General features: G+C 40.5%; 1 protein-coding gene across 1 annotated transcript in view; it reads left to right on the plus strand.

The window, feature by feature from the left end:
• The window catches only part of LOC133254657 (aromatase), a 34,544-nt gene extending 19,464 nt beyond the window's left edge, over window positions 1–15,080 (plus strand). The window contains exons 4-9 of the mRNA XM_061428770.1: window positions 886–1,062; window positions 3,521–3,635; window positions 6,415–6,529; window positions 7,186–7,348; window positions 9,769–10,010; window positions 11,177–15,080. Coding sequence (XP_061284754.1) covers window positions 886–1,062; window positions 3,521–3,635; window positions 6,415–6,529; window positions 7,186–7,348; window positions 9,769–10,010; window positions 11,177–11,425 — 1,061 coding nt within the window. The 3' untranslated portion in view covers window positions 11,426–15,080. The remainder of the gene's footprint in view (window positions 1–885; window positions 1,063–3,520; window positions 3,636–6,414; window positions 6,530–7,185; window positions 7,349–9,768; window positions 10,011–11,176) is intronic.
• The last annotated feature ends 470 nt before the right edge of the window (window positions 15,081–15,550 follow it).

Raw genomic sequence — 15,550 nt, forward strand, 5'->3', positions numbered from 1 at the left:
TTGGTAAGGGCTTCCCAACTGACTCAGTGGTAAAGAACCCACCTGCCAAGCAGGAGATGCAGGTTTGACCCCTCAGTCAGGAAGATCCCCTGGAGAAGGAAATGGCAACCCACTCCAGTATTCTTGCCTGGGACAGAGGAGCCTGGTTGGCAATAGTCCATGGTGTTGCAAAGAGTCAGACATACCTAGCGACTAAACAACAACAAAAACATTTGGTAATTTAGAAAATTAGCTGTGACCCCATGGACGGTAGCCTACCAGGCTCCACGGTCCATGGGATTTTCCAGGCAAGAATACTGGAGTGGGCTGCCATTTCCTTCTCCAGGGGATCTTCCCAACCCAGGGATCAAACCCAGGTCTCCTGCATTGCTGACAGACACTTTACCATCTGAACCACTAGGGGAGCCCAACCTATACTAAACAGTAAGCACCTTAGATCAAAACAGTAAGATCCAATTTAAATAGTTCTGTAGCAATATTCTGCCATCCAATGAAATATAAAATATCCTATTACCAAATCCAAATCTTCTTTAGAAGGGTATATAATAAACATGGAAAATCACAGATTTGTGATTTATAACCACAAGTATTACATAGTTCATTTGCAATCTCACAAATGATTTGTTATCATATGAAGAAAAGTATAATTTTGAATAGTCTGTTTTTAAAATATTTATTTTTTTCATTTTTAACCATAAATGTGATGACCTGCTGTAGAAAATTAAGAGAATACAGAGAAAGCATAAAGAAGAATATGAAAATTTCCACCCAGTTATTGAATAAAAATCTGTGGTCAGTTAAGCTCCGAACATAAAAAGCCAAAATTGCCTGATTGCCGTGTGCCCTGGAGTTGGAGGTAGCTCACTCTGATGTTGTCCCCTTCAGCTTTGTCCGGCCCTGGCCTGGTGCGCATGGTGACCATCTGTGCTGATTCCATCACCAAGCATCTGGACAGGCTGGAGGAGGTCTGCAATGACTTGGGCTATGTGGACGTGTTGACCCTCATGCGGCGCATCATGCTGGACACCTCTAACATGCTCTTCCTGGGGATCCCCTTGGATGGTACTGAAATTTTCATTCTCATGACTTGACATTCAGCCTTTTACTAAACAGGGCATGAGAAGGATAATGAACTCATGGAAAGATACACTTTTTTGTACACTGTTCTTATTTAAATCTTTCCAAGTATTCCTAAAGTGTTTTCCTAGTATGTCTGCATTCTTTATTTATAAACTCTTAAATATTCATAGCAAGAGCCATCTTCTATTTCTTTTGTATCTCTCCTCATTGCTCTAGGAAATAGGATAATTCTACCCACAGCTGAAACTTAATAGATGTGATCATTTCATTTGGTCATAAATACATCCTACCACCAAACCTATGTATTCAACCATTACCAACCTTCTTTTGTATATGATATATATGCATACATACACACATACATACAAACCCATAGCCACATTCAATCTATTTAACTTTCTATGTATATATACAAACACACACACATAAATATACACTTACACCTCTCCCTCAAAGCCACTAAGTATGAAAACTTTGAGCTGATGCTGCTTAAAATGATGATGATAACTACCATAAATTTAGTATCTACAATATGCCAAGTAGTATAAAAAATTGCTTCACATAAAGCTTGTGATTTAGCATTTATAACAATCCTGGCAAGATTTCTCACTCAAGAAGATGCTTTCCTCATTATATTATAGAAACAAACATTAAACACATCCATTTAACTCTACCACCAACAAAAAAACCCCAAACATTAATCACGTGGACTCATTCCATTCTGCTGTTGTCAGCTTAAAGAAATTTCTCCCGATTTGATTTCTAACAGTGTTCACTGATTCATACATTCATTCAACTAATATTTATCAATTGCCTATTTTATGGCAGGTTTAGGTTCTGGGGTTACAGCAATGAACTAGATAAAGTCCTTGCCTTCAAAGAGTGTACATCCCAGTGGCCATATGAAGAGTAAACAAGTTACTGTCTAGTAATATTTTAGGCAATAATAAGTGCCTTGAAAAAAAAAGTAGGGCAAAGGGCTAGAAAGTGAAGGGGGGCAATTGGAGACAAGCCAAAACTATAGTGGAGAAAAGGGGTGATCAGGAAGGTCTCTGATCCTCTGATGTGGAATGGACATCTGAACAAAGCCCCAGATGAAGTTTAGTCCTGAACCCCCTGCAGATCTGAGGGAAGAACATCACAGGAATAAGAACAAGGCATGATTTCACTCTTGCCCACACCAACTGAGCTATCACACCTGCTCCCTGATTGACCACATTTGGACAAGCAAACAAATGATAAGTCCTCCCTTCCTTTTCTCCACTCTCCTTGTCTCCTGTCTCCACTCTTTAATTATTTCTTTCAAGAGGACATTATAGTCTGATTGACATCAGGATGGGTGTCTCATTCACTCTGAGGACCTTAGTCACAGCCTCTTGTCTGAACTCCTTTCAGACAGGCACTGTAGAAGTCCTATTTGCCTGTCCCACACACTCCTAAGGACTGACAGTTACCTGTTTTAGAAGTCCCTTCTCCTTGATTCCCAAACAGCCTTGACTCTTAGGAGGGGTAAGGAAAAGTGCATTGTACAACTCTCTGTTAACTTATGGATGCAGATTTTGTTGCTAAGAGCCTGCATAATCCATACAGAGTTATGTGTATTTCCACCTGCTCACTGGGTCCTTGTTAAACTCTCAATGGGCCTGGGGGACACGGTGCACCAAAGAGGAAAGGACATGGCCCTGAGGTCAGATAGGACTGGGCTGCAGCCTAAGAGCTGCCAGCCACACTGGCTGTATGCTGTTGGGCAAACTTCTTCATTTCTATGAATTGCAGCTTCTGCATCTGCACAATGAGGACATTCTCACTCCCTTCGCAAGACTCTAAGGATGAAATGAAGTTTCTTTGTAAAGCACCTTACCCTGCGCCTGGTGTTTAGCAGTTGAAAATACATGTCTCTTCCCTTCCCTTGTGTATAATTTGAGAAAAGCAGTGTTTTTTCTTTTCTCTAGTATTCAATGTAATTCAAGAAAATCAATTAAGAACTGACTGTTCAGGAGACTTAGGATAAGGCATTGAAGACTACAACATAAATTCTACACTCTGAACTGAAATATAAGCAGAAGAATGGCAAGGCTTTTTGCCTTTGGTACCAAATTGAGGCCATAATAGCATTAATTACTTTTTATTTCCCATGGTCAGGAAAACAGAAGGTGTTGGAGGCTCAGCCAAAGAGAAGCATGTGAGATTCTAAGCTGGATCTCTACCATAAACATGAAAACTGCCAAATCTCTGGTTAACTTGGCTATTTAGGTGCTAAAGTAGAATGAATTAGTGTTGATTTCTTTGGTGACATTCACGTGGCTGTAACACCCACTGAAGACAGAACTTTGTCCTGCTTAGAGTCCAAGATGCTAGGAGAGTCTACAGGGGATCTTCTTTCATCAGCATACCCTTCTTGGACTCATATTTTTGCTCATCTGCTCTGATGTTTTTGCAGAAAGTGCCATCGTGGTTAAAATCCAGGGGTATTTTGATGCATGGCAAGCTCTCCTTCTCAAACCAGACATCTTCTTTAAGATTTCTTGGCTGTGCAGAAAGTATGAAAAGTCTGTGTAAGTAACACATTTTGGAATAATTATTGATGAGACTGATTTGTGTGTGTCTCAGATATTTCTGGCCTCTTTGGCAAGCTTTCTCGTCCCCAGAACCACAGGGAGCTGTTGATTAAGATGCTGGTGAAGCACTTCTTACAGCGCTTTGGGCACATGTGGCCAGACCACAGCGGAAAGGCAGCCTTTGGCCCAGGGATGCTTTTCATCTAGGAAGCTAAGAACCCCAAATCTAGAACTAGGACACTGCAGTGTGTTTTGAGTTGAAGACAAAAGGGTTGGCTGAACCTATCATTATTATTTGTCAAAATTTTCTTTTCATGTCTAGAAAAATGGAAACATGAAATCATTTATTGTATTACATTGAAACAATTTAATTTAATGCAACTTGTAAGAATTGACAGTAGTCACAAAAGAATTTTTTCATGATGAACTTTTATAAGGTGTGTTTTTTTTGTTTGTTTAATTATACATCTTATGTCTTGGGAGATCCTAAAATTGTCATTAAATGGCTTTGCCTTGGTCTCAGACTAGTCTAGCAGAAGACTGGACAAATGCCCAATGGCCTGCTGGATAATCATTGGGTTTTTAGGTGCAAGTGTTGTTGTTGTTTAGTCACTAAGTCATGTCAAACTCTTTTGCAACCCCATGGATTATAGCCCACCAGGATCCTCTGTCCATGGGATTTCCCAGGCAAGAATACTGGAATGAGTTGCCATTTTCTACTCCAGGGGATCTTCTTGACCCAGGGATCAAACCTGTGTCTCCTGCTTGGCAGGCAGATTCTTTACCATTGAGCCACCAGGGAAGCTTCAGTGTAAAAGTTGCCAGCCACTAAACATGCCACCTCTAACCACCAATGGAAAACCCAGGGGATTTAGAGGTAGACAGACCTGATTTGTATCCTATCTCTACCACTTAGTAACCAAATGGTCTTGGGAAGTTCTTTAAAATAAAATATAACCTACTTTCCAGGGTGGGATATGAGTTAATGAGATCCTCTACGTAGGTCAATCAGCACAGGGCATGACACGTAGGCGACAATAAACATGTTAGCTGTCTTCATACCTCTGTTCATATCTTACTCAGATGTCCAGACTGTCTTAAATTCTCCAACTCTTAAAGTTCCTAAACTTGGTTGAAGAGCTAACTTCATCCATTTGCACATGTTGAAATTCAGTAATATTAGTCTCCAAGGAGGAACTCAGCTTCATGTTGCTCTTACATGTTCGCAACTGGTCGATGAGTATCAGGTGGATGATTTGGACACGTGGTCCTTTAAATACTTCTCTTTGTCTCAACCAGAGCTTAGTGTGACTTGAATCAATAAGGTCAATTATTCATCTCTTCACTCTGGTCAGATTTTGTGGTGGTTTAAAGAGTCATACTGGTCTGCAGCTACATTTGGTCATTATTTTATCTTCACTATTGTCAGCAGGCCCACAGAAACTTATCACATGAGACTGTTCCTCTTTGTTTTCTTTAAAATTAGCTCAGCAACATTCTCTCGATATATAAAATTTGCTAATGGATAGCGAACTAGGTAACATCTCCTATGACCGAGAGCAGTAAAGATCTAGAGAAATTTTTTAGTCTTCTTCCCCATATGCCCTTGCAATATGCCAATATTTGTTTTTTGTTAAGATATCAATAACATAAAATTATGTTTCAGTTATACAACATAATGATTCAATATTTGTATACTCGGCAAAATTATCATCATAATAAGTCTAGTATCTTTCACCATACACAGTTACAAAATTTTTCTTGTGATGAGAACTTTAAAGATCCCTCTTGGCCACTCACAAATATACAACACAGTAACATGAACACATACTGTTCATGACATCTCAGTGACTTATTATAACCCAAAGTTTGTATCTTTTGATAATCACCACCGCCAGTTTGCCCCACCCTCAGCGTCATGCCTTGGTAGACAACCATCTGCTCTATGTGGTTATGAACTCCCACTTTTATTATTTTTAAATTAATTAATTAATTTATTTTACTTTACAATATCGTATTGGTTTTGCCATCCCATTTTTAAAAAGATTTCACACGAGGCTCTCCTGGTGGCTCAGGGGTAAAGAATCTGCCTGCCAGTGCAGGAGCACAGGTTCGATTCTGGTCCAGAATGATTCCACATGAGCCAGAGCAACTAAGCCTGCGGGCCACAACCATGGAGCCTGTGCTCTAGAGCCTGGGAGCCAGGACTCCTGAGTCCAAGTGCTGCAGCTATGGAAGCCTGCATGCCGCAGAGGCTGTGCTCTGCCTCAAGAGAAGCCATCACAATGAGAAGCCCACACCGCAACTAGAAAGTAGCCCCCACTCACTGCAAACTGAGAAAAGCCCAGGCAGCAGTGAAGACCTAGCACAGCCAAAATGAATAACTAGAATTAAAATACAAAGATTCCACATATAAGTGAGAAAGATTCCACAGGCAAGTGAGAAAGCCAGTATGTATTTTCTCTATCATGCCAATACTTAAAAAAATACATTGGATTTAGCCTTTTGGTAACAATTCTCAACATTTAACTATAGGTCATAGCCTTGATTTTGCTACCAGTAGCTAGATATGTGGCTAACTCTGGTTCCTTGATATGAATTGTAATGTATACATAATTTAAGGATATTTGCACATAATTAAGCATAAATTTGGTTATTCATGAGTACTAATAGCTTCATCTACAGCATTTCATTTTATTTAAATGGCAAATAAATCCATTTTTTGGTGTCTTAACTGAGTACAACAGGTAGATTATATTTTCACTTTTATTTCCAGCAAGGACTTGAAAGATGCCATGGAAATTCTCATAGAAGAAAAAAGACACAGGATTTCAACAGCAGAGAAGCTGGAAGACAGCATAGATTTCGCCACTGAGTTGATTTTTGCTGAGGTACAGATCTCCACTGACCATAATTCCCACACAACATATGTGTATGACTGTATGCGAGCGTACACAGTTGTTCAGTCATGTCCTACCCTTTGTAACCCTATGGACTGTAGCCCACCAGGTTCCTCTGTCCATTCTCCGGGCAAGGATACTGGAGTGGCTTGCCATTTGCTCCTCCAGAGGATCTTCCTGACCCAGGGACTGAACCCAGGTCTCCTGCATTACAGACAGGTTCCTTACCGCTGAGCCACCTGGGAAGCATGTATGATTGTGTATAGGTGTCTAAAAATTCGCCCTTGTCAATTGCTGCATGTTTCTGCTTTTAAATGTTTGCTTTAGTGTTTATATAATACCCAAACTAAATAGCTCAGTATTAGACAATCTGATTAGACTGATCCTTAAGATTTAAACATCTCTGTGTCTGTACAATACAAAATATGAAAACCAGGGAGTGCAAAGACATTAAATACATAGATAAATGTCTAAACTGTTCAGCTTTGAGCTGAAGATTATTCATAAAAATGTCCACTGTCAATTCCAGAGACTTGTAATTCCTACGATTTCATTTTGTTGAGGTGATTGATCCTTGAGTGCCACCTCCCTTTCTGTTCTGAACCTCACTCACTTTCCCAATATTTCTCTCCCTTCCTATTCTGCAGAAACGTGGTGAACTTACAAGAGAGAATGTAAACCAGTGCATATTGGAAATGCTGATCGCAGCACCAGACACCATGTCTGTTTCTGTGTTCTTCATGCTGTTTCTTATTGCAAAGCATCCCCAGGTTGAAGAGGCAATAATAAGGGAAATCCAGACTGTTGTTGGTAAGAATTTATCAAACAAACAATAAGCTCAGAAAACAATTTCTTGATATTAGCTTCTATGTCCTAAAATTTTTATGTCAAAAACTTTGTTAAAATCTGCTCAGAGAACAATAAGGCAAGTCATTGGGTCGTATTTTCATTATGCCAGACAGGTTAAAATGATGGTTCCTCCTGTGTTTTCCTAATTTTAAAATAGCACATACTCACTGAAAAAATCCAAATAATGGAGAGATGTATAAACAGAAAATAATGTCACCTGAACCCAACCACTTTTCTCCTCAGCCTCATCCCAATTCCCAGAGGGAATCACTGTTATTATTGTGTATTCTTCAAGGTCTTTTTAAAGGGTGACATAAGCACATACATGTGGTTTTATATGTCTGTGTTTAAAACACATGAGATCATCCACAAGGATTTGCTACCTTGTCAGTACCAAAGGCTTTTGAAGGTCCACTTAGGGAAATGGCTATCATTTAAGGCAGTGTTTCCGGGTTTCCAGCAGTCCTTTCTTCCAGTTGGGAGCAGAGGGAGGAAGAGAATGTGATAGCAAAGGCAGAGGAGTAATCAGTTTCCCTCCCCCACGGTCCTGGACTGCCAGGCCCTTCTTCCCCCTACCCTCTCCTCCTCTGCAGGGGAGCCCCCAGGTCCCTGCTCAGCTCTTCCCAACTCCATCTCCTCCTGCTCTGCCTCTGCTTCACATCATTCTCGCATTGCTTCTGATATCCCCACTTTCCCCTAAAAATACTGCCACATTCAAGTCAGAATTGCTTTCTGGGAGAAAATGAAATGCTTTATTTGGAACATGCTTCACATAAGTAATCTCTTTAGGAGTACATTTCAGACACATGTGAAGAGATATCTGTAATGATAGATTTTTCTTTGTTGACTTTAAAGAGTCTCTATGAAACAACCTATTTCTTTGATGAAAGGCAATACATTTTAAAAAAAATTTTATCTTATTTACCTTTAAAACAATTGAGTGCTGCTTGAAATAGTTGACAATAAGGTGAAATTTCATACAAGTATTAAATATGTGAAAGAAGGTTTCTGCAGATGTGCTGTTGTAGGAGGAAAGCTGCCTGGGAAGGTAGATAGCGAGGAACCACAATAACCCCCAGGCTTTGGTTCTGGAATGTTTTCTTGAGCACCCATTTTAGGTTATGGGTTCTGTGCCAGGTGTGGGGGCACCGTGGTGAAGGAGCCAGAGCCATCTCTGCAGTCCTGGGGCTCTCAGTATCATGAGGAAAAGAGAACTCAACAAGCAGGCTCACTGGAGCGAGAAGGAGAGCCATAGAATGACAGACTGTAGACAACAAGGAGCAAATTGCTCTTGAGATCATAAGCCTTTAATACAATTTCCTTGAGAGGTGAAAAGGGCTTGTGCTCCATGATGTCTCCCTGACAAAACAGTCCTCTTGAAACATAAAACCGGGACAAACACTAGTGCATGTACACGTGCTCCCTCTAGACCCACACACCTGGTCATTCCTAGGAAATGACTTGGATTACCTTCCCCATCATCTGCCCTCCACCTCCCCACCCCAGATAAACACAAAGAGCAGTACATGAAGGGCTGGGTCAGTAGAGTTCTCTGACCAAGTAAGACCTCTCCTGGATAGCATAGTTATACAGGAGACAGACCTGCCTTGGGATTCTGGGTTGAATTTCATTCTATAGAACTGATACTCCATTTGAGAATGCTTTAGAGTTATCTGAGCCTGTCTGACCAGTGTTGGGCCATACTGAGACTGTAGAGGTGTCCACCAATCCCCAGCTCACCTAGGGCTTATCTCAGGACCCCCTTTTGTGTGGTGGGGAGAGGGAGTTCTTGGCACCTTAACACACCAGGTTGTCCTGGATGAGATGGGGAGGAGGGATAATCAAAGACATTTTCTGACAGATGACTGCACAGGATACCAGAAGAGAACATTTCCTTGAACATGATTAAACTCACCATCTCACTTTGACTAAAGAAGAAATTAACATCTTGTAGAATTTAGAGTAGGGAACCAAACTCAAGAACCACAGAGGTGGCAGATAAATGTTTGAAGCAGACTGAGTAGATCTACATCATGCTGCAGAGAATTTTTCTATAGGGCTCCTCAGACACTCAGCCTCAGCCAACTGCAGCCATGTGGGGATGCGGATCCAATGTTTTTCTTTTTTGTTATTTTCTAGAAATTTAGACTTAACTATGAAACCCCTAGATGTTCAGATAATAAAATTCAAATCAAAATTTTCATAAGACATTCTACGGAACAAGCACAGGATATTTTACTCCAGTTACTGGTTTACATTAGAATTATAGATATACATTTTTTCAACTAAGAGCAAACTGTTCTGTGGAAAATGTATGATTTTAAACACTGACCATATATTGAAACTAACATGAGCTGTGTCTTTTTAATCTTATTCTACAGGTGAAAGAGACATAAGGATTGATGATATGCAAAAGCTAAAAGTGGTGGAAAACTTTATTAATGAGAGCATGCGGTACCAGCCCGTTGTGGACCTGGTCATGCGCAAAGCCTTAGAGGATGATGTCATCGATGGCTACCCGGTGAAAAAGGGGACTAACATTATCCTGAATCTTGGAAGAATGCATAGACTCGAGTTTTTCCCAAAGCCTAATGAGTTTACTCTTGAAAACTTTGCCAAGAATGTAAGAGTCCTTCCTTAAAACTGAGTGTGCCACCCTTGAAAGCATCAACTGTTAAATCCCCTCTGTATTTGTGTTTGTACATTTCATTCTATTCACTCATCCCCTCCAGCCTCACCAGGAGAGAACACATTTCCCCTGGCTAGAACATGCCCATCAGTTCTGTCCTTGAGCCAAGGAGGCTGGCTTTCCAGCTCCTGGAAATGTCTTCATGGAGGGCACATGAAAGATCAAAGTGTGAACAATTCAGGCCCTTAATTTGCCTAAAATGAGATGAAGTTTATTTAACCAACCCACTTTTCCATTTAAACTTATCATATTGTCATCATGTAGATTCAGCTGAAGCATCATCAATGATGATTAGATGGAAATCAAATGAGAAGAAATGATTTGTTTTTTGCAGTCTGCCTTTGGTTCTCCAAATGGCCCCACAAGTACTAGTCTCTATTCTAAACAGGATTTGGTAATTAGAAGAACTCCCACCTTGTTCTTAATTGAGGTGTACTGGAGATTCTGCCTCTGTTATGTCAAATTCCAGGCAATTTAAAAAAAAATCTGAATTATCCATACAGTTCCCTCTGTGCCCCTTTTTCCATTGCCATATTGGGAAGAGATATGATCTAAGCTAAACCAGTTCTCTAATTCATTTTGCTTCTATGTAAGCAACCCATGCCATGTTGCCAATTGGTCTAAAATAACTAAGCATCTATTAGGTGCCAGAATCCAAATGGGGACAAGACAGAGAGGTGTGTCCCTTTAAATATTTGTATGACAAAAAAGTATTTAGATTCTTGGCATTAATAGGACAGGAATGCACACTTTTGCCTAAATTGTCCTTGGCGTCAGGTTATACGGCCTGGCACAACAGTCTTTGCCTCAGTGACTGGCAGAACAGCAGTAAAAATGTGGCCTTCCCACAGAGCTAGCTGAGTACTTCACATGAAAACATAACTAGGGATTATTGAGGCTGTGTCTGTATCACAAAGGGTGAATCAAACTGGAAGGAGAAAGTCTTATCTGAGTCATAGTCATTCCTGTCTGTGAAGAAGCAGTATGGCCAAATCACTAAAACCGAGCATTCTGACTAACTGTGGTTTCAGGGCGAATCAAATGGAGATGCATGACTCTAGCCTTTACTACTCTGGCTAATTGTCTGATCTCTTTCCCAGGTTCCTTACAGGTACTTTCAGCCATTTGGCTTTGGGCCCCGGGCCTGTGCGGGAAAGTACATCGCCATGGTGATGATGAAGGTCGTCCTGGTCACCCTTCTGAGACGCTTCCACGTGCAGACTTTGCAAGGTCGGTGCGTTGAGAAGATGCAGAAGAAAAATGACTTATCCTTGCATCCAGACGAGACCAGAGACCGGCTGGAAATGATTTTCACCCCAAGAAATTCAGACAAGTGCCTCGAGCGCTAAAGAAGTTTGGTCAGTCCCTGCCCCAGAGCACTGCTCAACAGAACTCCACATGGGAACCACCCATCTTTGCCAGGTAGTCCTCCTCACATGAACAACCATGGCCTGTGCCGTTTTATAGGCTTACCTCCTGTGGGTTGTCAGCTAGGCAGGAGACACGGTTCATCTGACCAGATCCAAACCAGACACCAGACTGCAAGAGAAAATAGAGGCCAAGAGTTTGTACAGGAAACTGCAGCCCTAAAGACCCAATTCCACAAAACATGCTTTGCATGAAAGTGAAAAGTGAAAGTAAAGTCGTTCAGTTGTGTCCGACTCTTAGCAACCTCATGGATTTGCAGCCTACTAGGCTCCTCCGTCCATGGGATTTTCCAGGCAAGAGTACTGGAGTGGGTTGCCATTGCCTTCTCAGTTGGAAAAGACAAGCCACCAGCAAAACTCACCCCAGCTCCTTACTGTCCTACACTGAATTGGGAGCTTTTTAACATCTGGGGCAGAAGCACTCAATTTGATTACAAAGGCCAGGCCAACATCTGCGTACCTCGGACCTCCTAGTGTGAATAAAACGGTTTTCACTTGCTTTTTGGTGGGGTGGGGACCACAGCATCCACACCCTTGGAGAAATGCTTACAGATTCAGCATTTGGCTTTTCCTACAAACTACATTCAAGTAACTCTTGTTTATCCACATGTGACTTGTCTGCAGAAAAAGTTAAATTGAAGACTATCCTTTCCCAATTTCTCAATTTATTCCTCTCTTACCTCTGATACAACAGGTGTAGATTCAGGTATATGAATACAAAGTAACTTATTAATAGCCTGAATAAGATATAATTACTACCATTCATCTGCCATACTAAAAAATTCACACAATACATTTTAAATTAAATAAAATTCCTCTTTTCATGTCTGCATAGTTGCTTAGCTCCAGGAGTGCAGTAACCAAGAGATAAATTTAGATAATGGCACCTATTAACTCTTACTGAAGCTTCTGTGATTTTCAGGGAGGGTAAGACTCTGAATGTATATCTAAATCTACAACCCAGTGGGTTCAAACTCTAAGGAGTGCTCCTTGTACCATTATCCTTCTCTCTCACCATTTCTTCCCTCTTCTTTCTTTCCATGACCCTAAGCCAAGAGCAACAAGCATATCAATAGAGAACACAGCCAGGGTAGAACCCCTACAATCACATTTTATCCTAGCTCCAATTTAACAGTTACCTATGAGATTTAACAGTTAACCTGATTTACTGAATCACCACTATATGTAACCGTAGAAAAATGCACATCTTGGAATTAGCGCCAAATCAAACAGATGAGTGAATTTTCCAAGTATTAATAGTATTTTCCTTGTGTATTATTGATATGGCCTTACAAGTGTATCTGCTGAATGCCACATAAAAACTAAAAAACTAAATTCATTTACAAATATGTAAATGTTTGCCATTGAGTCAACCTGAATATTCTTCTCATCCTGCTGTTTGGCAGTAGGGCAACAGCTGAGTATAAAATGAGAATGTAAGCTCCTGAGAGTGGAAGCTCTTTTCTTTCTTTTGGAATCCATGCCTGTCCCTTATTCTCACTCCCCATATTTATTTTCAAGATCAATACTGAGATATTCTAATTGACCCAGAAATCAAGTAAAGGACAAGCAGGAATCCTAAAAATTAAAGGATGGGCATTAATAAAGCAGCAAGTATTTGAAATTGAAATTATCTAGATCATCTATATGACATAAACATATGCAGAAATATATCTGTGTATCTGGATGTATCTGTGTTGTCAGGTCTAGAAAATGAAAGTCACTCAGTCATGTCCAACTCTTTGTGACCCATGGACTATACAGTCCATGGAATTCTCCAGACCAGAATACTGGAGTGGGTAGTCTTTTCCTTCTCCAGGGGATCTTCCCAGGGATCCCAGGGATTGAACTCAGGTCTCCCACATTGCAGGCTAATTCTTTACCAGCTGAGCCACAAGGGAAGCAGTCAGGTCTAGATGAGTATCCAAACACTTCAAAAGCTTGAAAGAAAAGGATTTTAGACTGAACAGATCCTCATTAATTCACTTGGTGATTATTAATGGTTTCCTTTGTCTGGCTGGAGCTACATAGTAGAGCAAAACAGACTTTGGATCCCTGTACTTCATCCATCTAATTCTCCTGAACATCTACTGTATTTAATATGCATATATGCAGCCAAGGTCATACTCTGCCTATACAAAGTGAAATGGAAGGTGAATATAGTTGTATATAGATAATGCAGATACAAAAATATGCTCGGGGAAAACTGGGGTGGGGTGGGGGCAAGGAGAGAGGGAAAATATAGGTTAGCGTTGTCTAAGCAAACTCTCCCAGAAACAAGTTACCTGGGTAATTGTTCAGCTTGTCACTCTTTTCCCGGTATTGACAAACCTCATAAGTATGTACAGACTTGGCTTAAGGAATATGGAATGTCATTGACTTTACATTGGGTTGATGAATGTATATTTGAAAATCCTGTTTTCGCTTCAGAATTTTGCCTTATTGTTAAGTACTTAATTGTGACTCTGAATGTGCTGTGTATTCTGTCTTCACCACCTCTCAAAGAACTGGAATGTATAAATTATTAAGGAAATGCATACACATGAGGGCTCTATCATTTTCAACCTGTGAGGAAAACTGTAGTCTCCCATCTTTGGAAGTTCCAGACACCTGCCTCTGCCTTCATCGACTTCTTACTCTTCCCTCCCCCAAATGGAAAATCATCTCATTTAGAAAGACTAATGGGAAATGCCAGTTGGAAGCTGTCACTTTTTATTTCTAAGCAGCACCCCTCACCATTCATGGTGCTAATATTCCACAGAAGTGTGGGGCACTGGCCCACTGGAAAGAGTGCTAGCTGGGCCCTCCTCAATCTCCTGTAGTAGTTGGTCTCTGGAACTGAATTTCTCATCTGTATTTGCAAAAAAACTGGCTAAACTTTGTCAAAGTATGGAGTTGAATGGAATTTGTGGTACTTTCAGTTGAACTTAGCTCAAAAACAAAGTCAAGCGCTAAGGGCAAAGACAAACTCTCCGTGGCTCAACTCAAGATATTACTCATTCTCTTACTGAAGTTTTTAGCCGGTTTTGACCTATGTCTAGGGAGTCACTGCCATGCCATTTCCACCAGGTCAACAAGACAAAAGGAATGCATATAGATAAGGTAATCTGGTCCTCAAACCCAGCCCATCAGGCATACATGCCTCTTTTATGTTCCACCAAGAAAGCATTACAGGAAACCCAAACAGGGGCTCTGTATCAACCTAGAGGGGTGGGATGGGGAGGGAAATGGGAGGGAGGTTCAAAAGGGAGGGGATATATGTATACCTATGTTGATTTTGACAATGATTCATGTTGATGTTTGACAGAAAACAACAAAATTCTGTAAAGCAATTATTCTTAAATAAAAAAATAAAAAGAAACAAATATTACCGACTACAGAACAAATTAAAATTCTTATGAGAGTTTTTATGTTAAAGTTAATTAAAGTTAAAGTTCTTATGAATGATTACTATAAGAATAATCTTAAATGCACTGTACTTACAGCCTAAAGCAAATTTTTCACAGACTTTAGCATTTTAACTTATTGATAAAACATTTCTTGTAATAAATATTGTAAGTCGCAAGACCTGGAAGCTGAGCCTGCAGTCCAGGTGTTTTTAATGTTTCTTTCACCTACAGATCTACAAATAAGGAGGCAGTAAAGTCTTGACTCTGGGCCCAGCCTTTTTACAAATGTATACTTGGGTCAAATGTTTATTTACTTTCTCATATCTCAGTTTTCTCATCAATCCAATAGGAATAATAAATTCCTCAGAAGGTTGATGTGGCAATTACAAGGGATAATTTAGGTGCCGCTCTCAGCACAGTGTCTGGTATAGGGCAACCTCTCAGCAAGCCTTGTGCCTGATAATGGTGATGCTCAGTAACTAGGCTGATGATGACACTCTGAAACCTCTTTTCATGCTCTGGAGGGGCAGAAGATGTGCCAGATGCTTCTGCATTCATGATCTCACATTAAATTTCCTGACAACTCTCACATTAGTATGATTGCCTGGGAAGGCCCACACTGTATAGATGATAAGACAAAGGAGACTTGCCCATAAGG

The sequence above is a fragment of the Bos javanicus genome, chromosome 10, assembly GCF_032452875.1.
Source record: "Bos javanicus breed banteng chromosome 10, ARS-OSU_banteng_1.0, whole genome shotgun sequence".
In the NCBI taxonomy this organism is placed as follows: domain Eukaryota; kingdom Metazoa; phylum Chordata; class Mammalia; order Artiodactyla; family Bovidae; genus Bos; species Bos javanicus.